General features: G+C 40.9%; 1 protein-coding gene across 1 annotated transcript in view; it reads right to left on the minus strand.

Moving 5' to 3' along the window:
* asic4a (acid-sensing (proton-gated) ion channel family member 4a) overlaps nucleotides 1-22,895 on the minus strand; it is a 125,479-nt gene that overhangs the window by 6,201 nt on the left and 96,383 nt on the right. Inside the window, exons 2-6 of the mRNA XM_050049785.1 lie at nucleotides 15,140-15,284; nucleotides 14,629-14,756; nucleotides 14,342-14,495; nucleotides 9,493-9,546; nucleotides 1,644-1,797 (exon numbers count right to left, since the gene is read on the minus strand). Of these exons, the coding sequence (XP_049905742.1) occupies nucleotides 1,644-1,797; nucleotides 9,493-9,546; nucleotides 14,342-14,495; nucleotides 14,629-14,756; nucleotides 15,140-15,284 (635 nt within the window). The remainder of the gene's footprint in view (nucleotides 1-1,643; nucleotides 1,798-9,492; nucleotides 9,547-14,341; nucleotides 14,496-14,628; nucleotides 14,757-15,139; nucleotides 15,285-22,895) is intronic.

The following is a 22,895-nucleotide window of genomic DNA, read 5'->3' on the forward strand; positions in this document are numbered from 1 at the left end:
CGGAAGTTATGGGTCCTTGAGGCAAATTTGTTCCTCATGAGGAGAGGCATCTCTGTGCAAAGTTTCATGTCTCTATGACATACGGGGCATGAGATATGCCCATTCAAAGTTTGTAATTTCAATCGGTTGCTATAGCGCCCCCCTTTGGCCAATTGATGTAATATTGCTTCATTCGCATCCTCCCATGACCCCTCTACCACTGTGCCAAATTTCACATGGATTGACCAAGTCAGTGAGGAGAAAAACGTGAAACAGACAGACAGACAGACAGACAGACAGACACACAGTTTTCATCATTATATAGTAAGATAACAGTTATCTTGCACCCTTTGTTTGCTAATGCTAGTCATTGAAATGTGCTTTTGAAATACACAATTCTACTGATAGCTAGAATGTAAAAGGAGTCTGCACATTGTTTATTTTTTGGAATCAGATCTTTATTTGATTGATTAAATTTGAATTGTTTGATCAAATTCTTCATCGATCGTCGATTAATCATTACCATCCGAAGTGTAGATCTCCACTAGGTGTGTCTGTGGGTGGGGAAGTGGGAGTGCAGAACAGGCTGTGTGTCCAGCGTGTACACATGACAGTAGTGGAACATAAAAAAAGATGATGGCAAAGATAATAGAAGCAGGAATTGATTCATGTAAGGTGCCTAACTTTAGTGGATAACAAAATATTGGGTATGGAACTAATCTGCCAGTGGTCTACTCCAAAATGAGACCAAACTACTCTATAAATGTGCCAGCCAATTCCTGCAAATGGCTTTTACATTGTGATTTTGTTGTTCACTGCCCAAGCTATATTGCAGTTACTTATACAAGGAAAAAAACAGGGATAATGAAGCTATTATAAACATATTAATATTATTTTAAAACTACAATTTTGAATTTCACACTGAGCTTTAGTAGTGGGTTTTTTCCCCCTGGGGGTTGCACCATAAAAAAGTCCATGGGGTCTTTAAAGTAAGACTAATACATCCCAAATTTTCATGGCAATCTTTTTATTATTGTATATTTAATGTCACTACAATGTGATTATCTGATGTTTTTATGTATGAGCAGAAATTTTACCCTAGGTGCTGCTGGAGGAAAAGACAGGAAGTCACCTAACACCTTATTATTATTCTGTGGTGACCATGAAAATCAAACACAAACATCTCTTCATCACGTGGAGCCAGACAGGTCGTATGTGTCATCAAAACCTTATGAAATAATTCAGTGGACTCTATCCATCTAATGGGGTATCTATTAAAGTTTATGGTAATCTGACTTCTCGTAATGATATCTTTTTTGTGTTTGACAGACCAGGATAAACTAAAGGAAGAGTACAGCTCAAAATCTTATGACACAATATAATAGATATATATTCAATATCCAGATGAAACATGTAATGCATGAACTTGGTGCCTCACAATCAACTCGTTATTACCAGACCTTCTAATTCATACCTTCAACATCTACTGTTCACCTAAAGACAAAATGTAAACTGACGCTTGTATGAAAACACAACTGATGTCTGTTTTCATTTATGGTTGTGTGTTATTTATCACACACTGAAGGTCATAGTTTATGGCCCTTTTTATTGAGCACCACATCACTGCCCATATGTGAGTTTAGTCTCGAAGGTTCCCACCGTACCTGATATAGTCCTCTGACTTGTCGTATTTCCTGGAGAGATAGCGAGCAGAGCCCTTGCTGGGGATTTTGACCATGGAGAGCTCTTTACCGTAGCGGGTGAGATTACAGGGTGTCTCGCATGGACAGGTATCCCCACTGTTCTTCTGTAGCTGTGCTGCAACATAATGGAAACAGTGGTTTAACAGCTACAGACTGGTTCAGGCAAACACTCCAGCAGGGAAACATACAAGATACTGTCCAGAATCTAGAATCTAGAGGCGAAAACAAGCTGCAACAAAGGAAAATGTGTGAAGGGAGGAAAGCAGGGGTTGTTTTTTTCCCCTTGAGTGCAGCAGAACAGGCTGTAAACACAAGATTTAGAAATTAACACCTCATAAAGTTGAATGGCTACATTAGTAGTATTACCATCAATTAGGAGCTGTGTTGGCAAAAGTAAGTTCAATATTCACTTTTCTTTAAGCTCTGTTTTGGTCCCCAACACCTCTTGTGACAAATGTCTAAATAGTCCACTATGTTGACCAGCTAATCATTAACTAACAACAACAGCTGCTTGCTTTGGCGGCAACAAGGCTGACAAAATCGTTGCGAATGAACCTAAACAGTAAGACCAAAACAATTCCCTAACAATTAGCTAAAAGACACTAAAATGCTCCGTAGTGTTGAGGGAAATGGCAGAGGTCATGATATCTGTGGGTTTGTCACTGTGAGTTACCCCTTTCACATTTCACATAATAATTTGATCTATTGTTAAAATAAAAATATCGATTGGTGAAGCTTTAAAGACGTCTGCTGTCATAGTTTCTTGTATGACCACAGAAATAATGGGCCTATGTTTCTGATTGGTTGGCAGGCGTCCATTAAAACTGTAAAACATATCAGGACACTTAAATTACAGTTCAAGTCCACTTGTAAATCTATGCACATTGTACATTAGACAACAGGTAACAATAGCAACAGCACTTACAACAACACAAATACCTTGCAGTATAAACCAGCTGATGTACAGTAGACGATTAGGCCTTTTCTCCAAGCGGCCTCTTCAGTGCAGTAATAAGGCTTTTTGAAGGCTAAAATGTGTATTTTTAGTGAGAAGGAGCAGTCGGCTCTCAGCATCATTAAATTATATTACTTCCATGCCCAGAAAATTACTAGTAGTTAGCGTTTCTCCCTGATGTATGGGTAATTTTGAGGATGAACAAATTCATTGCAGCCTTTGAATGAAGAATTAACAGTTTGATAAATCATTTAATGGATAAAATGTGCAACAAAATGTCAGGTCACACCATTTTTTATAGACTTTTTTTTTAGCAGTGGTCTCTACCATATTAGAAACAGACACAACAACAACAACACATGATATTACAAGAGTGATATCGTTCTGGATGTATACACAAAATGATGTGTTAGGCTAACCGTGTTATTTAATAGACAACAACTGTGGCAGCAGTAATTCAGTTACGCTATTTGTTCTGAGAATAAATGACGGAGTACAGTCAGTGACACTAAAGGCTCTGCCAAACATACAGGTAGACTTACACCCAATTAACTTGCAGGGATGAATTGTTCACATATTAAAAAATACATTTTCAAAAGCTCACCTTTTAAATAACACTATGTATGAGATACGCAGCTTACAGTGGGTGACATAGTAAAAAGAGCGACAAAGTCAGCATAGGGAGGAGGTTGGAGCGGACGGATGGGTCAAACAAATGCTGGGTCTCAATAGAGTGCAGCAGGAATGAGTCCTAAAACCCAGACATGAGTTAGCATTTTAGCTCCTGGTGTCTCTTGTCTTGAGTCAGTGGGTTTTTAATGGGTTTTTGGCTGTCTGAAATAAGGTTAAGAGACTTTGATGTTTTGTTCTACAACACAAAACACATTAGTAAATACCCCACCCCCGCAGTACCCCCAAACGATAATTTTCAAGCCTTTACATAGTTCATTTATGGCCTAACATTATTTTTTTACTTCAAGATTTTTCATTATATATATCATTAATAACAGTATACTTTATTAGGTTCACCTGTTGAACTGCTCGTTTACACAAATAGCTAATCAGCCAGTCACGTGGCAGCAACTCAATGCATTTATGTAGACATGGTCAACACGACCTGCTGAAGTTCAAACTGAGCATCAGAATGGGGAAGGAAGGGGTGTCGGTGGCTTAGTGGTAGAGCAGGCGCCCCGTGTACAAGGCTGTTGCCGCAGCAGCCCAGGTTCGACTCCAGCCTGTGGCCCTTTGCTGCATGTCACTCCTTCTGTCTCTCCCCCTTCACACTCATCTGTCCTATCAATTAAAGGCTTAAAGATGCCCAAAAAATATCTTAAAAAAAAAAAAATAAAGAACGGGGAAGGAAGGTGATTTAAGTGACTTTGAACGTGGTCCATGTGGCTGGTCTGAGCATTTCAGAAACTGCTGATCTACTGGGATTTTCACACACAACCATCTCTAGATTTTAGAGAGGATGGTCCGAAGAAGAGAAAATATCCAGTGAGCAGCAGTTCTCTGGGTGAAAATGCCTTGTTGATGCTAGAGGTCAGAGGAGAATGGCCAGACTGGTTCAAGATGATAGAAAGGCAACAGTAACTCAAATAACCACTTGTTACAATCAAGTTCTGCAGAAGACCATCTCTGAACCAACAACAGATGGGCTACAGCAGCAGAAGACCACACTGGGTGCCACTTTTGTCAGCTAACAACAGGAAACTGAGACTACAGTTTGCACGGGCTCACCAAAATTGGAAGACTGGAGGTCTGATGAGCCCCGATTTCTGCTGCGACATTCACATGGTAGGGTCAGAATTTGGCATAAACAACATGAAAGCATGGATCCATCCTGGCTTGTATAAGTGGTTCAGGCTGCTGGTGGTGGTGGTGTAATGGTGTGGGGGATATTTTCTTAATGTATTTTCTAAAGACCTGTGCATTTTTTTTTTAGATTTTATTGGTGAGAGAACTCCTGAGGCTTCTGTAGAAAAACCAGATCCCATCTCAGGTGACTGCTGAAGACATGATCAACTTCCTTCTGGAGGAAATCAAAAATACTCTGACAGAACAGTAAGTTACTGAGACACATACAGACGCTCTACCAATACAACTCCAACTCTCCTCATGCAGCACTAATATTACTCTGACAGTGTTAAGAGTAAAAGGAAAAATAAAACTTATTTCTGTCTGAAGCCTCTGGGAGTTTGAACTGGAGGATTTTGATGAGGAGGATGTCAAACCTTCGCTGATGCTTGTAAGACAAGAGTCCTGGGAATACTTACACTAGATTATTACACTCTGCTAATTTTAACCTCTAAAGCTGCATGTCAATGTCAAAACTGCACTTTATGCCTAATTCCTTGTTTCAGGTGTGGGCAGTAAATGTCAGCAACAAAATGAGGGATGTTGAGTTTAAAGCCCAGATGCTCCTCAAATCCCCAGAGGCCTTACCTCCGAACTTTCAGTAGGCTATATTTGACACATATTTATTACCGGTTACACTGCAGTCATTTTAATATCTCTTTGATATTCCAAAGTGCTTTAAAAAATTATTTTAATTACTGTAACCTACAGACATCCTAAAGTTCTCACCATGGCCAAACACTACATCAGGATCCTGTGACAGAAGCAGATAGAGGCTCCCAGCCCCACACTTCTCAGTCCAAAAGAGGTGGTGTTTCGAGGTTGTTCCCAGAGTCCTGCAGGGCTTCTGGGTGCTTCCTCCTTGCCCCCTCTTAAACATGTCCTCCCAGAGACTTAGCAAAATGGGGTTACAAAGGCTGTTTTGGACCAAGTCCTCAACACTCTTGCCACTGTGGAACATCAGGCCACCTTCTCCCGCTCAGTCAGGGACGACATGGTCCAGTCTGGCATGACAAAGATCCGACAGATGCATCCACATGAGGTCTTGGTGAACAGGATCAAGAGTTTTACGCCAGTGCTGCTGAGTGAGATTGTTGAAGTTGCAGTGGTAGGGTTAGTGGGGTGTTTCAGCCCAAGATCCCTAAAGTGTTTATCTGACAAGCACTATTGAACCTGCTGCTAACACTCCACTCCAGGGTCATTTAGACCTGGCTGTTAGTGATGAGCCGCCAACTGCCAATCAAGAGATAAATTCTACTGTAGTGTCAACTCCACCAGCCTCTCCGACACCCCCTGCTGACCCTCCATCTATTACTGATGTTGAGGCCAGGGAGGATGTAGACGACAAACCCTGCCTGGAGAATGACCATGAATCTACCAGAGTGGCTCCTGCTTCTCTGAAATCCCCTGCTGAACCTCCATCTTTTACTGATGTTGAGGCAGGGGAGGACATAATCAACAGAGCCTGCTTTGAGAATGACCCAGAAGCCACCACAGTGGTTCTAGGCTCTCCAACCCTTCATTTGTTGATGACATTGATTCCAGGGGGGAAGAAAATGATGAACCCTGCATGGAGAAGGATCCAAATCCCACCAGGGAACCAGCCTCTGTAGTGCCTCCTGCTCCCCCGGCTCCACTGACCCGTCTTGATGAACCTGTCATAGTTTTTGCAGTGCAGGATGGCTTGACCACCAGCTTGGCTGAAACAAAGCAGCTTATCCAGTCAAGTGACAAGTTCTCCACCAGCTCCTCCGACATCTCCTACTGAACTTCATGTTACTGATGTCCAGGACAGGGAGGAAACCAAGCCTGGAGGAGGGCCCAAAAACTACCACAGAAGCGGCCTCTGCTCCTCCAGCTTCATCACCTCCTCTTGAACCTGTGGTCATCGTTACAGTGCACCCAGAGGTCAGAGAGAAGAGAGCGCAGGGCTTCTTCAGCAGGCTCTTCCATTCAGTGTGCTGCTGTTTTGTAGCCAGTGACTCAGAGTAATTCTATTAAAATATTAAATGCATTTGAAACAAACATAATAAATAATTCATATTTAAAGTGAGTGGATTATGGTAATTTGCAAAATTGTTTAAATGCTTTAGTCTTTAAAGTATGAATGCAGATATTATTTGGAATATTTGTTCAATTTACAGTTTAATGCTCAAGTGTAAATGAAACATTTTATATTATAATCTCAGGTTTTTATTATTGTTCCTCTTCTTGAACACCATCTGCTTACTGCAAATCCACAAGTAAGGATACAGGATATCATTTCGACTGCAAAACTATGATTCAATCATCTCCCATAATACTACCCGTAATAAGTTAGCAATATTATATTACCCCAAAACAGACTGTGTCTTAAAGAGAATTGTGTCAAGAGGACTTATTCAGAGCCTGTACTTTGGAAAATGCAGTAATATCACAAAGCAAAAATACTCAATATTCAAACTTTCCTTAAAGTGTTATCACCAAAATGCAATCATCCAAACTATAATGGAAAAATCCCACTGGGCTTTTCTGTCGAGGTAACCAGGGTGATGTTTCTGGGTTAGCCTACAAAATAAACGCCATCCTATTTGTGTTCTTCCGTACTTTACTTGCTACTTTGAGGGCGTAAGTGTGTTAACACTGACATGTATGGCAAATTAAGTGCACTACTAGTACCCGGATGGTGTACTCTTAATGGTCAAAAAATTGAGTGTGAAACGCTGGATACATTTTTTATTAGGCTCATTTGAGATGAGCCAGACCTGATTGGCACACATTGCACGTCGGTTTGATTTGTGTCCGACTTCATCCTGACGTTGCAGTTGCTCTCCGCTGACTGCAAGACCCAAGGCATGATGGGAAACGCCTGGCTCTCATCTGACCAAACAGCTGATTGGTTTAAATGTTGACTCAATAAGATGGGTTTAATATAAATCAAAATTTTTGTTGAATGGGAGAGAGTTTGATTTTATTTGTCTGATTTGAAGGTTTATTCTGTGAACAGAAAACATGTTGTGTGACTGATGGTGACGTTTAGTAGTCAGAGACTGAATACATTCATCATAAACTATAGGCTGTGGCATATTAACATTGGACTGTTTTAATCATTGAAGTATTTAGAAACACAAAGACTTGTGGTCAGTGGGAAGAGATTCTGAATACAACATCTGTGCAGATGTGAAACTCTGACTCTATCTGACTGATCTTTGATGAAAGCTATTGTCTTGAGTTGTTTTCCTCTGAAAACATTAACCTAATAGACGCAATTTATTTAGCCTCTGTAGTTGTGGGGACAGGTCTGCTCTGCAGCAGCGAACTGATCTGATGCTGACTTGCATGAGAATTCATGTAAAATGGAGGTTGAACCATGAACATAAATTCCAGGTCACCTACAAAGCATTTTAATAGGCTACTCTGTCATAATTAAAACAATTGGAGACTGAGAATAAACTGATACATGAGTCTGATAACATTTGTAATAAATCAGCATTAGATCTGACAGGATGTGAGTGTTTCTGTGACTTCCTGTATGGACTGAAGGCTGATGGAAACTGTCGGGAAACTGTCCAACAACACCACAGCTTTTTATCACTGCCTCCTGCTGCAGCTGCCTGATCTCGTCCACTTTAAGGCACAGTTCATCTCGAGAACAAGCCTATTCTCAACAGTCGCCATCTTGGCCGGGTTGCAGAAGGGAAGGGACCACCAAACTTGTGAAAATGGCGGCTGAGGAAACTGCAGTGGTTGTGGTTGCTCCGGTGAGCATGCAAACAAGCTGGGAGGTATTTTGGCAGGCAATGATCACAGTCAAATGTTGGCGGTAATGCTCCATCTGGTTGCAATTTGTCTTTAAAGAGACGAACAAGAAGTGGCCAAATGCTGTGATTGTCATCTCTGGTGAGTGCACAACTGTGGCGTTTGATTTGAAACAATACTACCCTGTAGAAATGAGAGTAGTGTACACAGTGCAGTACATGGAAGTGTACTCATGGAAGCATCCGAATTGGGGCACAGCAAATTACAAGCCGCTGTTTGTGTCCTTTATTAAACCAACAGTAAACACTGAGTTGTTTGAACATACATTCGTTACATACTTTACATCATGTTGTCACGTTATGTTATGCAAGCTCAGTTACGTACTAACATAAATATTTTGACCCAAACCATGATTGTTTTCCTAAACCCAACCACACTAATTTGTGTGGTCGTATGGGTTGGGCGAGAGTAAATAGCTCTTCTCAATCTCTCATCAAATTCTTAATGCATTCAGTTCAGACAAAAACAGTGAGGAACACTGAAAGCAGTAATTATAAATTGATGATTTATTTATTTCATAAATCTAACAATAAGGTTATGTGTATGCAGGAGCATGATGGCATATATTCTTTGTCTGATATGGGAACAAAACAACCTTAGAATATAAATATATAAATGATATTCTAATTTATTACCTTTCATGGAGGCTGAATGTATTCACACTATTTGATTCAGGAATATGACCCAGATGAATATGGCCCACTCTCGTGAGATATATCTAAGATTTCATTCAACCATATTTTAAAAAGGGCTTGAATTCAGCAAAGAGAGAGATAATTAAATTTCTGGCTTATTTGGCTGAGAAATGATAATTGTACTTATATGTCTGCCATGACCATGAACAATTTCTTTTTTTCTACAACCGTGATGCCTTTGAGACCAAGCCACCTTTGTTCAGTCTCGATGTCTGCTGGAGGAGAGTGAGGTCGGAGTTGCAGCGAAGGGTGGGGAGGTGCAGATATGCAGGAATGGAGAGTTGGTTTAATATTAACAGTTCAACAATGGAGGCAGCACAGCCATCAAGCTCTAAAGTGACTAAATCACAATGAGGAAAAGTAATTTCAAAATATCAAGTCTACCTCCAGGTATTTGTATTACAGAGAAAAAAAAATCCTTATCATATTTACAGAGTGTGTTTCCATTTCCCTTTGGGGGAATCTATTGTAATGAGAAAAGAAATGAAGGAAGATTGTCTCTTACCGAGTGCTTTGTCAACACAGTTGATTTTACTGGGAGGGCAGATATCTGCAGTTCCTGGAGAGGAGAACAGAAAATGAGTCTGATCAATCAGAAACAAAATGATCAGTGACCCGTGTCTGCTGCAATGAGCAACCGTGGCTGTGAACAACACTCCACAGCTTATTAGTCATTTTCAAATGAGGGCAGGCACACAAAGGACGACTTCCATCCATAGAGCACGGGCCGTCTTGGACGTCTGTCCTTGATTGCACTGAGAAATGGAACATGCTGTCTTCACCCATAACGCATATTTAGAAAGTCTTTAAAAACCAATCAATGAGTCACTTCCTCGCAGACGAACAAATCGCCTGGGCCATTAATGACAGGTATTCATCAGCAGCACAATTAATTGGCAGGAGTGTGTGTGTGTGTGTGTGTGTGTGTGTGTGAAATGTTCATGGGGTTAATGTTTTGTGGAAGTCTCCTTCCCAATCACTCAGAAATGTTAATTAATACACAGTGAAATAATGTCTGATGCTATGAAGAGAGTCCATTCACACATTCAGTTGCTTCTGAACCAAGTTATTCTGTCATAGAAATAACCTGCAATGATCTGACACAATATAAACTATCATTAAACATCACTGATTGAAGAAAAAAAAATAACTTTAAATCATCCTATGTATTTTATTTTTAGGAATTTTGAGCGTGGAGACAAAAGCTGTGCCGTGTCTCTGTATGCTGTCCACACTCTACGAACAAGAACAACTTAAAAGCCTTTTTCTGGTGGTCATCCAAATATAGAAATAGGACGACATACTAAAATATTAATCTTGAACCAAAGAATCCAGGAAAACACAGTTTTGCTTCTACGCCTCTCAGTTCAGGAGTCATGAGCAAAAAATATAAAATGCTTTACAAAACAGCCACCTCAGAAACTGATCACCGGTTTGGCCAAATTTTAGAAATCCATGAAGTTGTTTTTGTGGTATCCTGCCAACAAACAAAGATGCATAAATATGCCACAAAATACATAATGAAGGCAACAAATAGAACAATATGAAAACAACATAAACAACAATGTAACTCAGTGTCTCAAAAGGACAAGAAACATAAATACACAAACCACAGAAAGACAATTCAACGAGTACAAAAGACTGAAAAACTAGAAGCAGCAGACTGGAAACAAATGGATTATGTAAACGCACGCTGATGACAATTTTCTGTCACGTTAAACAGACTGTAAACAGTTGCTGGATTATGTAAGTGAGTATGAGAAAGAAATGGATTACAAACATCAGTGCCATTCTCTTAAAAGCAAACTATTAAAGTGAATAAAAATTTGAGCAACACAAATCTGGAGCAGCAAACTGTAAATTGCAGCTGTGGCTTCAGAGGACTGCAGGAGGAAGAAAAAAAAAAGTGGATACTGTAAATTGTGTAAGGCGCAGCACTCCTGCGTTTCATTGATACAGCACCGTGTTGTCAAATCGAGGCTGTAAAAAGATTTTCAATTCACAGGCTGGCCTCATGCTCCCTTGGCGAGCTTTTGAACCAATCGCTCCTTGGAAGCTTATGAAGGAATTTCAGCAAACTTAATATGCAACAATAAATTTGACTCTCTATTGATAAGTGCAGTGAACCAATGTGAGGCTCCCGCTACCTGATAGAGGCCCTCTTCTAATGCCGGACTGGGCAAATGGCCTGGAAAAGCTTCCACATTTATTACATCTGATATAATAAATATCATATCTGATGTAATACATCATCATGGAAGCAAAGTGGTTCTGCTGCTCTCTGAAGACCTCTGCTCTGTGAACAGCCCTCACTATCTATTAATTTAAAAATTTCCCACTCAATAGCTCTTTTTCTTAGTTGAGACTGATTAGTGAGACGGAGGGCTTTTATAGGTTTGAACCTGAAGCCTTGGGTGGGCATACGATGGGTCTGAGACTTGGCAAAACAGGGGTAACTGAAGTCAAAGCAGTGAGATGTTCCCATGTAGATAGCGTGATATTGGAGTCAAAAGCCACCTCAGCCAGTTTCCCCCTAAATGTGAGCTCATGGCTTATTGCAACACAATCACGATCCTGCAGCGAGGCAGGTACTGTCACCCCGCAGCACACACAAACTGATTAGAAACGTGTCCGCTTCGCAGCCTGTCGAGATCAAATGATTAGCTGCGATTTCTCTCCACAGATCAGACCACCGCCACTTTGGTGCGGCCATTACAGCCTGCGAATGGAAGTTTGAGATGTGTGACTGACATGTAAATTTGAACCTGAGAATGGCAGCGTTTATATTCATCAGCCTGGCATCAGTTCAGTTACAGCAGTGTGGGGTTAAATCAGTATCAAAACTTGTTCCTGCCTCAAATGTCTCAAACTGTGTTGTTTATTCACATCAATAAATTTCCTCATATTGTCAAGAGTGCTAAACAAGGCCGCGAATGTCAGCTGCACTGTGTGGATGTGGGAGCCAAAGTGATTCCTGCATATATTGTGACTTTCTAAATGCGACAACTTCAAACATGCCCACTTATCAGACACATCAGCCAACAAACAGTTCGCATCCAGTGACTCAGCTCTTTGACTTCATGCACCCTGGCTATGGTGACGCACACACTGACGATGTCTCAGCGTCTTAGTTTGTGTTTGCTGGACTCACGTGTCAGAGAAGAGAAACTGCTTAAGTGATGGAGCAACAGTGACGGGTATCTAGCTGACACACCTTTGTGACATGTCTTTTATGTGCTATCTGATTATCAATCTGCTCTGCTTATGTCATCACCTTTTCAACTGTCGATTTATCTTGATATATTTGTTTGTCACCACTTTATTAATTTATGTACTGTGTAGCATTTCAGGTTCATTCTTGTGTTTTAGGTTTCTACTCTACTTTCTGTGCTGGAACAACTATATTCACCCTCAGTATGAGTATGTCTCTTTAAGCCCCTCCCCCCAAAATAAGCCCTGTTTTGAGTCTGGTGCAGGGGACAGCCCGTAGGTCCTGTTCTGAACACCTAAGGGACCTACTGACAATATATGGATGGAGGAGATCACTGATGTATTCAGGTGCCTGACCGAGAATCCTGAACATGATGGGAAGCCAGTGTAAGGAAACTAAAATGGGAGTGATTTGGGTCGACCTGTTTGACCTGGTTAACAGTCGAGCAGCAGCGTCCTGGATTATGTGAAGATGATTCATAGATTTGTTTAGACAGGTAAAAAGAGAGTTACAGTAGTCCAGTCTGGAAGACACAAAAGCATGGATCATCATCTCTAGCTCAGGTCGAGACACAACAGACCTGAGCTTTGCAGTATTATATTCACTTGCAATATAATAAGTACAGTTCAGTGATTTAAAACGATGATCGTGAATGACTGTAATGGATTACGACAGCGCTTTCTACCTAACACCTAAATATTCACAACTGAACATGTTCCAGCAGGAATATGATCCGAAATTGAGGCAAACTCAACAGCTTTCTCCGATGTTAGCATGTAGCTACATGTAGCAGTGTGGGCTATGTAATGTTAGCACTTGCAGTAGCGTGCCTGGAGCACATGACCATATAAGGAATATCAACACAAGCTGACATCAGCTTGAAGCCAAAAAAAAAAAACATGGCAACAGATTATTCAGAACAGTCAGAAGTCTGAGGTTTTTGCTCACAGGGATTACTTCTATATGTTTTATAGTTCGTATGTTTACCTTATTTAAATCTTTGTCCATGTTTAACATGAACATCTCACATTGTAATTTTAAGTCATTTTGTGTTTCAGTCTTAATACAAATGAGACTGAAGTATACCTGCCCATCCATGCAATCTGATATCTTGTGTACTAAACCTTAATAGATTTTGAGTTGTTGTTTTTTTTTTTTTTTTACAGATATCAAACACTATAATAATTGATTTCAGTATGCAAGGCCCAGTTGATTTTTTTTATCTTAAATTTGGGGGGGAAAAATGATTAAAAAAATAAGAAGACACTGTGTGAATTAGAAAACCACCCTGATTTGCTCTGTGCCACATCTTTGTAATCAGAAGAGATTTTAAAGTGATTGTGTGCTGGAGGCAATCTCTCAGTGTGTAAGTCAATGCTAAATTAATCCTATATAAAGGCAGGAATCCTAAGAGCTACTTGTTTCCACCAACCAGTGGAAACTAAACACGAGAGCAACCGGGACTGATAAAAATAATCAATCAAAATAATTAATGAGGGCCGCAGGAGCACAACAGAACAGTTGCCAGACAGCTGAGATGTATGAACAAATGGATCCAAAAGTCATCGAGACTTTCATGTAGTCTGAAGAGTCACTGTCCAAAAAGCTGCCAGCGCTGCTGAAGAGCATTCCACTCCAGATATCAAGCATCGAGGTCAGGCATGTGGCAGCCCAAATTATGTCTGTGCTGGGAAATATTCAAGTGGGCCAAAAAATGATGACTTGTTTTGCACAATTGGTCATCAAATATGATGCAAATACTGGGCTGGCTGTGTTCAATCACACAAAACAATTTTAAAAATACCTGACAATACTAACTCTGTTGAAGTATTTTATACTTTAGATTTTCCCACTGTGAGCTGTGTACATATATAGCATATATATATATATAGATATGCTATGTCATGACCTTAACATTAAAATGATTCATGTTGGTGTGCTTCTGAGTTCCAACCACACATAGATTTTGTTCTTAGTTTATATTTAATTCTTTTTCCTTCTCTGTTTCTAAGGTAACAATAACTTGACAGTGGAGAGCATGAATAACTAATACGTGTGCATTTGTAATTCATGCACACAAATGATTTTTTCCCCATGGCACCTGCTGGGCTCTGTGTAACTGTGAGTTAGGGGGTGATCTTACCGGGCATGTGCACCATCCTGCAGCCGCACACTCTCAGGACTTCGTTGGTCTCGCAGAGCAGACGGCAGGCACTGATGCTGTATGTGTCGTATCCTGGGAACTTCTCTTTGCTGGTGGAACGGCAGTTCCCCCAGGGCTGGGGCAGGTAGGTCAGCTAAGCACACAGAGATTTATTAGACCCCAGTCTGAACCACCAGGGGCGAATGGTTGCAGGGAGAGGAGTAATCTGGTGGTGGTGGGGGGTGGGAGAGAAGCAGGGATGGTGAGCTGTGATGAAGAAGACCTACCCTCTGCTCCTGACATGAAACAAAGGTCTGGAAGCCCGGAGAGACGCCGAAGCCCAGCTGGTGGATGTAGGGAGGCTCGTCCTGACTGTGGATCTGAACTCGGATGCCGGCCTCCAGGGATGTCTCATCTTCAGGATGAAACAGAGCAGGAGTGCGGAGCATTGCAAAGGGAGAGTACAAGGGAATTTCAGATGGCTGCCTCATCTGACAGCTTGGACTCAGTTTGACGCTAACGGCAAACCATATTTCAGTCATGTTTGAAAAAAGCCCCAGTAGGGATTAATAGTATGTGACACCTACAATGCAAACACTAATCTGAGGTGGTGTATTGTGTTCAGGAATTTCCCCTTACAAATCACATTTTCCAGGTTGCAGGAATACAATCAAGAAATGCATTATTTACAGTACGTGACCCAGAGAAATGGATGCAGGTTATTTTAAAGCCCAGCAGAGGTATCTCACGCTGTAGCATATGATGGGATTACACTGGACAAATAGTTTTGAGGCTTACTTGTCTCTCTCCAGATGGGCAGATACTCATCCTGCTGGATATCCAACATGATCTCCAGCCCGTTTCCCATTCCACCCTGCTTGCTTTTCCTGGATGTCGTCTTGTTGCCATTAAAAGTGTAGCATTTCCCATATCTGGTGTACACCTGGAAGAGAATAGATTCCTATCATGAACATCACCATAAACATGACAAAGTCCACACGCCGGCTGAGACAAGATCATACTTGTGGTGCATTACAATGAAGGCAGAGATATGGAAAAAATAAATAAATAAATAAACTGAGCGTCTGCTCGGGCAAGTTACTGAATATTACCCACAAACCTCTGGATGCAGTCTGCTGTCTCGGTCCCTTGTGGACTTGATAAGCTGTATCTGAATGAATTCCCATCACCCACCACACAAAGCCTGCACAAAGCTGCTCAATAGTACTACCGTCCCACTGAAATATCAAATGGCATAAGAGATTCTTTAATCTTCCTTCAAAAGAAAACAAAAGACAATAAGAGAGAGGCGGCTTAAAATGAGCCGTCACGTCACCACCTATCAGAGGAGCTGTCTCTGTGGGGGACACATCATCTCTTTGTTTATGCTCCTCATATAAACTGCTGCACTGCAGAAAATGTCCATTTTACAAGTCATTCATCGGGGATCTCCTGTGAGTTTTAAAGGGACAATCCGTGATGTACATGGAAACAAAAAGATAATGTAACATTTAAAATCCAAAACGCAGGATGGGAACCTGCCATCACTCCCAACTTTACTGACACATATTTCAATAAACAGACTTAAAGCACTTAATGTGCGCTCACATGTTTTCCTCTGATGCAGACGTTTCACGAATTATCCACAGAGGTCTTTACCTCCCCAAACAAACTGACCCGGTGATTTAAGCTGGTAAAAACGCTGAATAAAGCAGTTTCACATGAAAAAATTTGTGTTTTTCTATCGTGGAGGGGCTGATAAGTATGGTGGCCGACATTAAACGCGAATGGCCCTATCTGGAGCCAGTGTTTAGTTTGTCTATTCTGGGCTTCTGTAGAAATATGGCAATGAAACATGGCAATCTCCATGAACAAGGACCCACTCCTTACATATATAAACGGCTCAGTCTAAGGTAACAAAAACATGCCAATTCCTATATTCAGGTGATATATACAAAAGAAAATACACTTGTGATAGTATGTTCCATTTTTGCCAATAAATCCCCCTGAATCCAACATACTGAGTCTTTAAACTCGGCAACTACAGTAAATCTTAGTTAATAATACTTTTTAAAATCCCGATAGGACCGTTTGCTAAACCCCTCCCCCAAGGAGTGATGATCCAATCATAACTTGGCAACCATAACCGGTAAAAGCAAGTGCGGCTGAAAGAGAAAAAAAAGTCACAAAATGTGCCTAAATTTTGGCTGACTCACAGATTTCTCCTCTAAATTCCAAACATTTATAACACATTGTCATACATCTTTCCACTGAGCAATAAAAAGTCATCTTTACAAGATGTTTGCAATATAGACTCCACCCTATAATCCCATCTGAAAACACACCTTTTCAAGATCAGGTATTCAGTTTAATTCTGATTATAAGGCTGAAGATATACTTGCTTTTTAACCACAAATTTGCATAGACCACTATCTGCGTTGTGAACATCCTCATACTTGCCTATGTACTATGCCTGTTACTAGATGATCGACCAATGCTCAAAACAGACGCAGGATATGCCTAGTTATTTTATTAACTATCATATTGCATATGACTGCTTTGTTTGACTTTATTATGTCTGTATACATTGCTGTTGGTTTTTAAATGTGTTGCATAAGGTCCTTTGAATGGCGCCTATGAATAAAATGCATTATTGTCACTATTATTATTATTATTATATTCATTTTGTCCAAATATCAAACTAAAGAGGGCAGTGATGACAGTATTAAAGTCATAGAAATCCCATAGCAACAGAGGTCAGCTGAGAAGTCGCTGGAGAAATGACAGCGAAATAACAATCGAGCTGAAAAGACGGCAGACGTATCATTAAAGAGACACTGCGATGGTCCCGGCATTCTCCACAACATCGACATCTGTGTTCTGACTTTGATATCAGCTTGATGCACCTAATGAGTGCTGTGATGTCTAAATAAGGGATGCTGGAGGAACAACAGACACTCTCATTTACAGACCACAGGGTGTATTCACATCTGAGATGGTTGAACAACAAATCAAAGCCACGGTTGTGGGGTTCAGTCCAGTAATTCCCTGGAAGAGTGGCAATTTAGCAATATCCACAACAGTGATTAGAGCAAGAAATGAGTACCATTTACAAAAGCTTGGTGTTTAGAAGGACGGCTGTATTTTACGCAATAATAGGCCTTGAGGCTTTTGATCTGGGGGTGTGTGCATGCATGTTTGTATTGAGTGTACTTTTGAATGCGTTACAAATGGTAACCTTCAAAGTGAGTCTTAGTTGAGGATTCAGAGAAATGGCTGACACAATTACAGATCTCAGTTCGGGCTCTGATGTGGTACAAAGGGGTCTCCATGGCAAAAATGGGTTCTGTTAGTTCCCATAGTCACTCTGCATGTCTCTGTAAATTGCAGCATCTTTGTAGCTGCTGTGATTAGAAAATGGGAGGTGGCAAAGGTGGGGACGGGGGCCTGAAAGAAGAGTTCAAGTGTGACTTTTGACTGACATGTGCTATTAGGTTGAAATGGTTTAATCTCTATTTGGCTGGTGCGGAGCAGTTGAGGAGGTAAGCTGCACTTATCATTGATCCTCCCCCCCGTTCATTGACACACTTAAGCCTCGGCAGGCAGACTTTATCTGATGGAGCAGGCAACAGAAGCAAAGGAGGATTTCACTTTAGAAATGCTCAAACACCCCAACCAAGTGCCTGGGTTCCGCTCTAAAACTTTGGGCTCTGGAGGACGCCGGTGCGTTCACAAATGATGTCCCCAGAGAGTACGGCGAAGTTTTCCCATCATCTCACCCAGGAAATGGTTGTTGGCAGAGCTTCTACTGGTTTATTTCTCTGCCTCTGAACCCCCCACTCTTCTCTGCCGGCATCTGCAACGTGATTGATGGAGCATTTTTCTCTTGTTACATCTTGCACCAAATTTAGCAAAGGTAACAGGGCTGACTTGGGCAATTCCCAAGTGGGGACTTGGCACTCCTGTTGACAAGCTGAAACAAAGCAGCAGCATGGCAGTTACAAAGCAAATGAAAAGAGGTTTTGTACTCCTCTGAGTGACTCAAGTTGTTTACAAGAGCTAATTATTGCGACACTTAATGTTGCATTGTTCACTTTGTACTCATTCTGAGGTCGAAAACAGTGTCACTCAATCTGACAGACTTTTAGATGGTAATGGAAAATAGATCTAAACATTTGTTTCAGGTCTGTATTTTTCTGTGAGTTGAGTTTGAACATAGACTCTCTCACAAACCTGAAACTCTCTAACTTATCCCGCCAAATATTTACTTGGTATTCTATGTTCTGGCCCCATGTTGTTCTCTTATGTATGTACATTACTTGCATATCATTATTCTGTTTGTCCATAGTGTAATTCTGCTAGTCAAGGCTGGATTACACTACTGGGCAAATCATCTGGCCTGGGGCTCCATAACCTCGGGTTCCCCAAGGCCCCATGTTCATGTGTATAGCAATTAGGTTGAATAATTGATGATTTGTTTGGTAATACTGTCTGCACCACTAAAAAACAATATAAACTGAAAATGAGATGGGCCTCAGCACTATATATTAATATTAATAATGGACCACATGAGTACTTGTATATGAAAGGCAGCCCAGTCGCCAGAACAAAATGTTGGCATTGTGTATGTCTCTGCAAACCACAGACCGCATATTACATTTGTATGTTTATTGCTTATCATAAACACTTCTACAGTGACACAGTTTAGATTACATGTATATGAGCTGAGTTTCACATCAGGAGGAGGGGATGACGGACAGTGTGACACTGAGGCGAGATGGCTGCTGAGTAGCAGACCTGTTCAAAACCAGCTGTGTTTTATTAACATGTCATGACATTTTCAGAGGTGCCTGTAGAGACAACAATTGGGTATTTTAAGCCATGTGTTTGCCTAACCCTACGCAGGGGTTTTTGTACCTAACCACATGTTAACCATAGCATTGTCATTGCTAACATAAAAATGAAAAATGTAAAGTTTTAACATATTTGCTATATATGAAACATACATGTAACATATAAGTGTTTTGCAGACCCATACAGAGCAAACATTTATTCTGGTAATTGGGTTGTAATAGGACACTTAGTGGCAAGACACTGAATCAAAAGGAAAGGAATCAATGGAATTCAGCCATTGCTAATTTTATTATTTACACTATACAGGCCTATTGCTTTGGTTTTACAGGCTGCAACTGCACTGTTTTGGCTGAGTGTCAGCACTCTTACAGCCTTGTTTTTCAGCTGCAGCAGATAGCTTTCTTTAGCTAAGAAAAAAAAAAAACTCAAAAAAAATAAAAAACCCAGCGCATATGGCAATGTTAGCATCCAGCTGGTGAACATAGTGGAATATTAGGCAGTCATTTTTCTGTCAGGTGTTGGTAGAGACCAAGACCAAGCAGGCACACACAAACAAACAAGCTAAATGACTGCTAATGTTGCTCCTTATCAGCTGGATGAGTAAACAGACTACAATATATCCATTGCTACGTCCCACCCCTCAAAATCAAATTGGTCAGGGGCATCCCCCCTCTCTCTCTCCCCCTTTCAAACATTCCTGTCCTGTCCAATAAAGGCAAATGCCCCAAATATATCTTTAAAAAAAAAAAAAAAAAAAAATCAAATCAATTGAATTGGTCAATCATAGTGTAGCAGCAGTTAGCTCTGACAGAGTCCAACAACTACACAGCTGTGCTCCAATGACATTTCAGATTTTTTTTATTTTCAGGCCGGTTTTGTGGCTAAATGTTGCACCTGTGGCACCTGGAGATGGTGGAAGGAGATATGCATTTCTTTCCCATTCCAAAATCAAACCCTGAAAAGTGTAGGGTTAGCTAGGTATAGCCACTGAATGCATACATTACTTTTGCTTTTTATTCATTACAACACAGAATAAAGACCTACCCAGCTCGAGAAATGCAGCCATTTTTACACTGCCCGTTCAAGCCGGGAATATCATGTCACCTTGCCTTGCTGTATATAAGGTACGATTAGAGAATGGGTCGGGCAGAGTGGTCTCGCCATTAATCCGCGTCAGAAAGTATTAACAGCGCCGAAACAGTATAAAGTCTGCGGTGTGGCATCATTGGCGGCATGGGCATGAGGTTTTGATGGCGTGTTATGTGTGCGACCCACCGGAGATTTAAAAAGTAGCTGGCACAAATTAGCAGCTAACTCAAATAAGAGAATAGCGGCTGTAATTGTCCACAAATTGGGAAAACAATGAGGCCCGGGATCTCCTTATCCTCAGAACAGAGGACCAGATCAGGCACCATATAACAGAGATGGTAAATGATTGTTATTGAGACGTTAATGACCTTGCTGTATTACAGAAAGCACTACGACATGTCACACCGGAGGCAGACGGTGTGTTGTTTCATGTCATGTCCATCACGTCCCTTTTGATTCCACAAAGCCACGATGCCATGTATAATCACACATTGGAGCAGAATGATGCTGCCATGCAGGAAGTATAAAGAAGGGGCTTCGTAGCAGCCCTATAGCACGATCTCTGTGTAAAAGGGGTTGGGGAAGGTTTGCCAATATCCAACCAGCTGTGTGTCATCGCAGTGTGTGCAGACGGCGGGAGGTCAGGGTGAGTGACACGGGGTGAAGCCAAACACCATTCGTCTGCACACACAGTGATGACACATCGCCTGTTGAAAATCTGTTTCTGTTTTTATATTGTTTACATTATACATTCCTTGTCTTGTGTCTTGATTGCCAGTGATGTGGTGGTTCACTTTTACACTGTCATTTGTAGCCTATAGTTTGGCTTTAGCTTATACCTGTCTTTGCCTTTTAGCCTGTTTTTGCTGCTGAGTGAGTTTGACATCCTGAATATATCCTTCACACACATTTAGTAGAGTCTTCCATCTGCTTCATTGTGAAACTGCTTTTTCCTTTTTCCAAAAAATGTGATAATATTTTATAATATAGTAAAGTCCATTACAGTGTGGGCTCAATATTGGACCATCACAAAAGGGTAACAACTTTATAAGGGTGAGAATATGTCTGTGTTGTTTATAGCTTGTTTCTGCTGCCCCCAAGTGGCAAACAACAGTTAACCCTGGTTTAAGGTCCTGCATTTTTACCTTGTCTTGATGCCAAGTGTTTACAGAGGGATCCTGTGTCAAACTGTATTTGTAACACATTTATATTTAAATTAATCTGGGTTTAATCAAATAACCACACACTAACTCAGAGAGCAAACCTCCAGAAGGACAGTATTTCAGTATAGGACTGGTGGTTGGTTGGGTCTCTGTGCACTGTACACGATGAGCACTTAACAGAATACATACATAATGCAAAGACAGTGCAAAGAACCTTTTCACCTTTTCTTTAATCCAGCACTGCCACTCCTATAGGTGACATCTATTGGATGTCTGATGGATCCGTGCTCTGTTTCTCTTTTTTTGTGTGTGAATTTACATCCTTATTCAAATGTGGGGTCTGTTTACACTGTGAAGCTTTCTGAGACAAATCTGTGATTCTGGGCAAAATGAATAAAGTTGGCTTGACTTGACAAGACTAGACTAGACAGTGAGGAATCAATGCATTAATGTGGAGCCCTCAGCTATGGCGGCTACATACTTTGGAAAAATGCCTAACTTCATGTCATTTGCATATACTGTATCTCACCAATTATAGCGTAACTGTCTTAAATGTCAATTCATTATGTGTCTTTTGCCAGTGTTTTTTCTCCCAAAGTGCCTTGTTTCATTCTCCGTCTCTCCATGCTAAATGCATTAAGAGACCAACCCCTTACCATGTAATTCATAACCCCTTGTGGGGGAAACCCTTTAACACCCTCTTTATGACCATGATCTGACAGTCCCATGGCACTTTTCCTTTTAAATAACCTGCAGGAATCACTTCAGTGCTTCTCCGGAGGACATCCATTTCCAGGCAGGCTGCGTGTCATCGGGTGGCTCTCCGAGTATGAGGAAGGAGGATTTGAATTCATTTACGCAGGGTGGTAGAATATGCCAGAGCACTGATTGGCAGTTGAAAACCATTAAGGTTGGCTCATGCTGGTTTAAGGTTGAGATAGAGCGTTCCTTGATTTAATGGCTTCATTACAATCTCTCAGCAGAAAAACTCGGATCACAATGTGCATGAACTGAATATTTACATGGTATTTCATAATGTTTTTGCAGGACCAACAGTGTGTGCAACAGGGCTGCCACTGCAAGATCTCTAACCCACTTAGTCTATTATCCGCTCATTATGTATTCACCTATTATCAGCTTCTTAAAACTAGGAAAGAAATTGATAATGATAAACATACTTTAGTTTGTTTCAATATTTTTCTTAATTCTAGTGAAGTTATTATTGAAGGGAAACTGCACTGTGAGCAAATAGAATTCTCTCATACAATTGGCAGACGTGTTGTCATAATACATAATGTGAGACAAAATGGCTAGTTATGACCCATACACAGGGAGGGAAATTGGACAAAATGTAATTTCTACGCAAGCCATTTGCATGAGGGAACTGCTGAACAAAAAAATGTTTTACTTCCCTGCCATAAAGACAAGTCATTTAAAAGTCTGACTAC

Source organism: Epinephelus moara, chromosome 7 (assembly GCF_006386435.1).
Source record: "Epinephelus moara isolate mb chromosome 7, YSFRI_EMoa_1.0, whole genome shotgun sequence".
NCBI lineage: Eukaryota > Metazoa > Chordata > Actinopteri > Perciformes > Serranidae > Epinephelus > Epinephelus moara.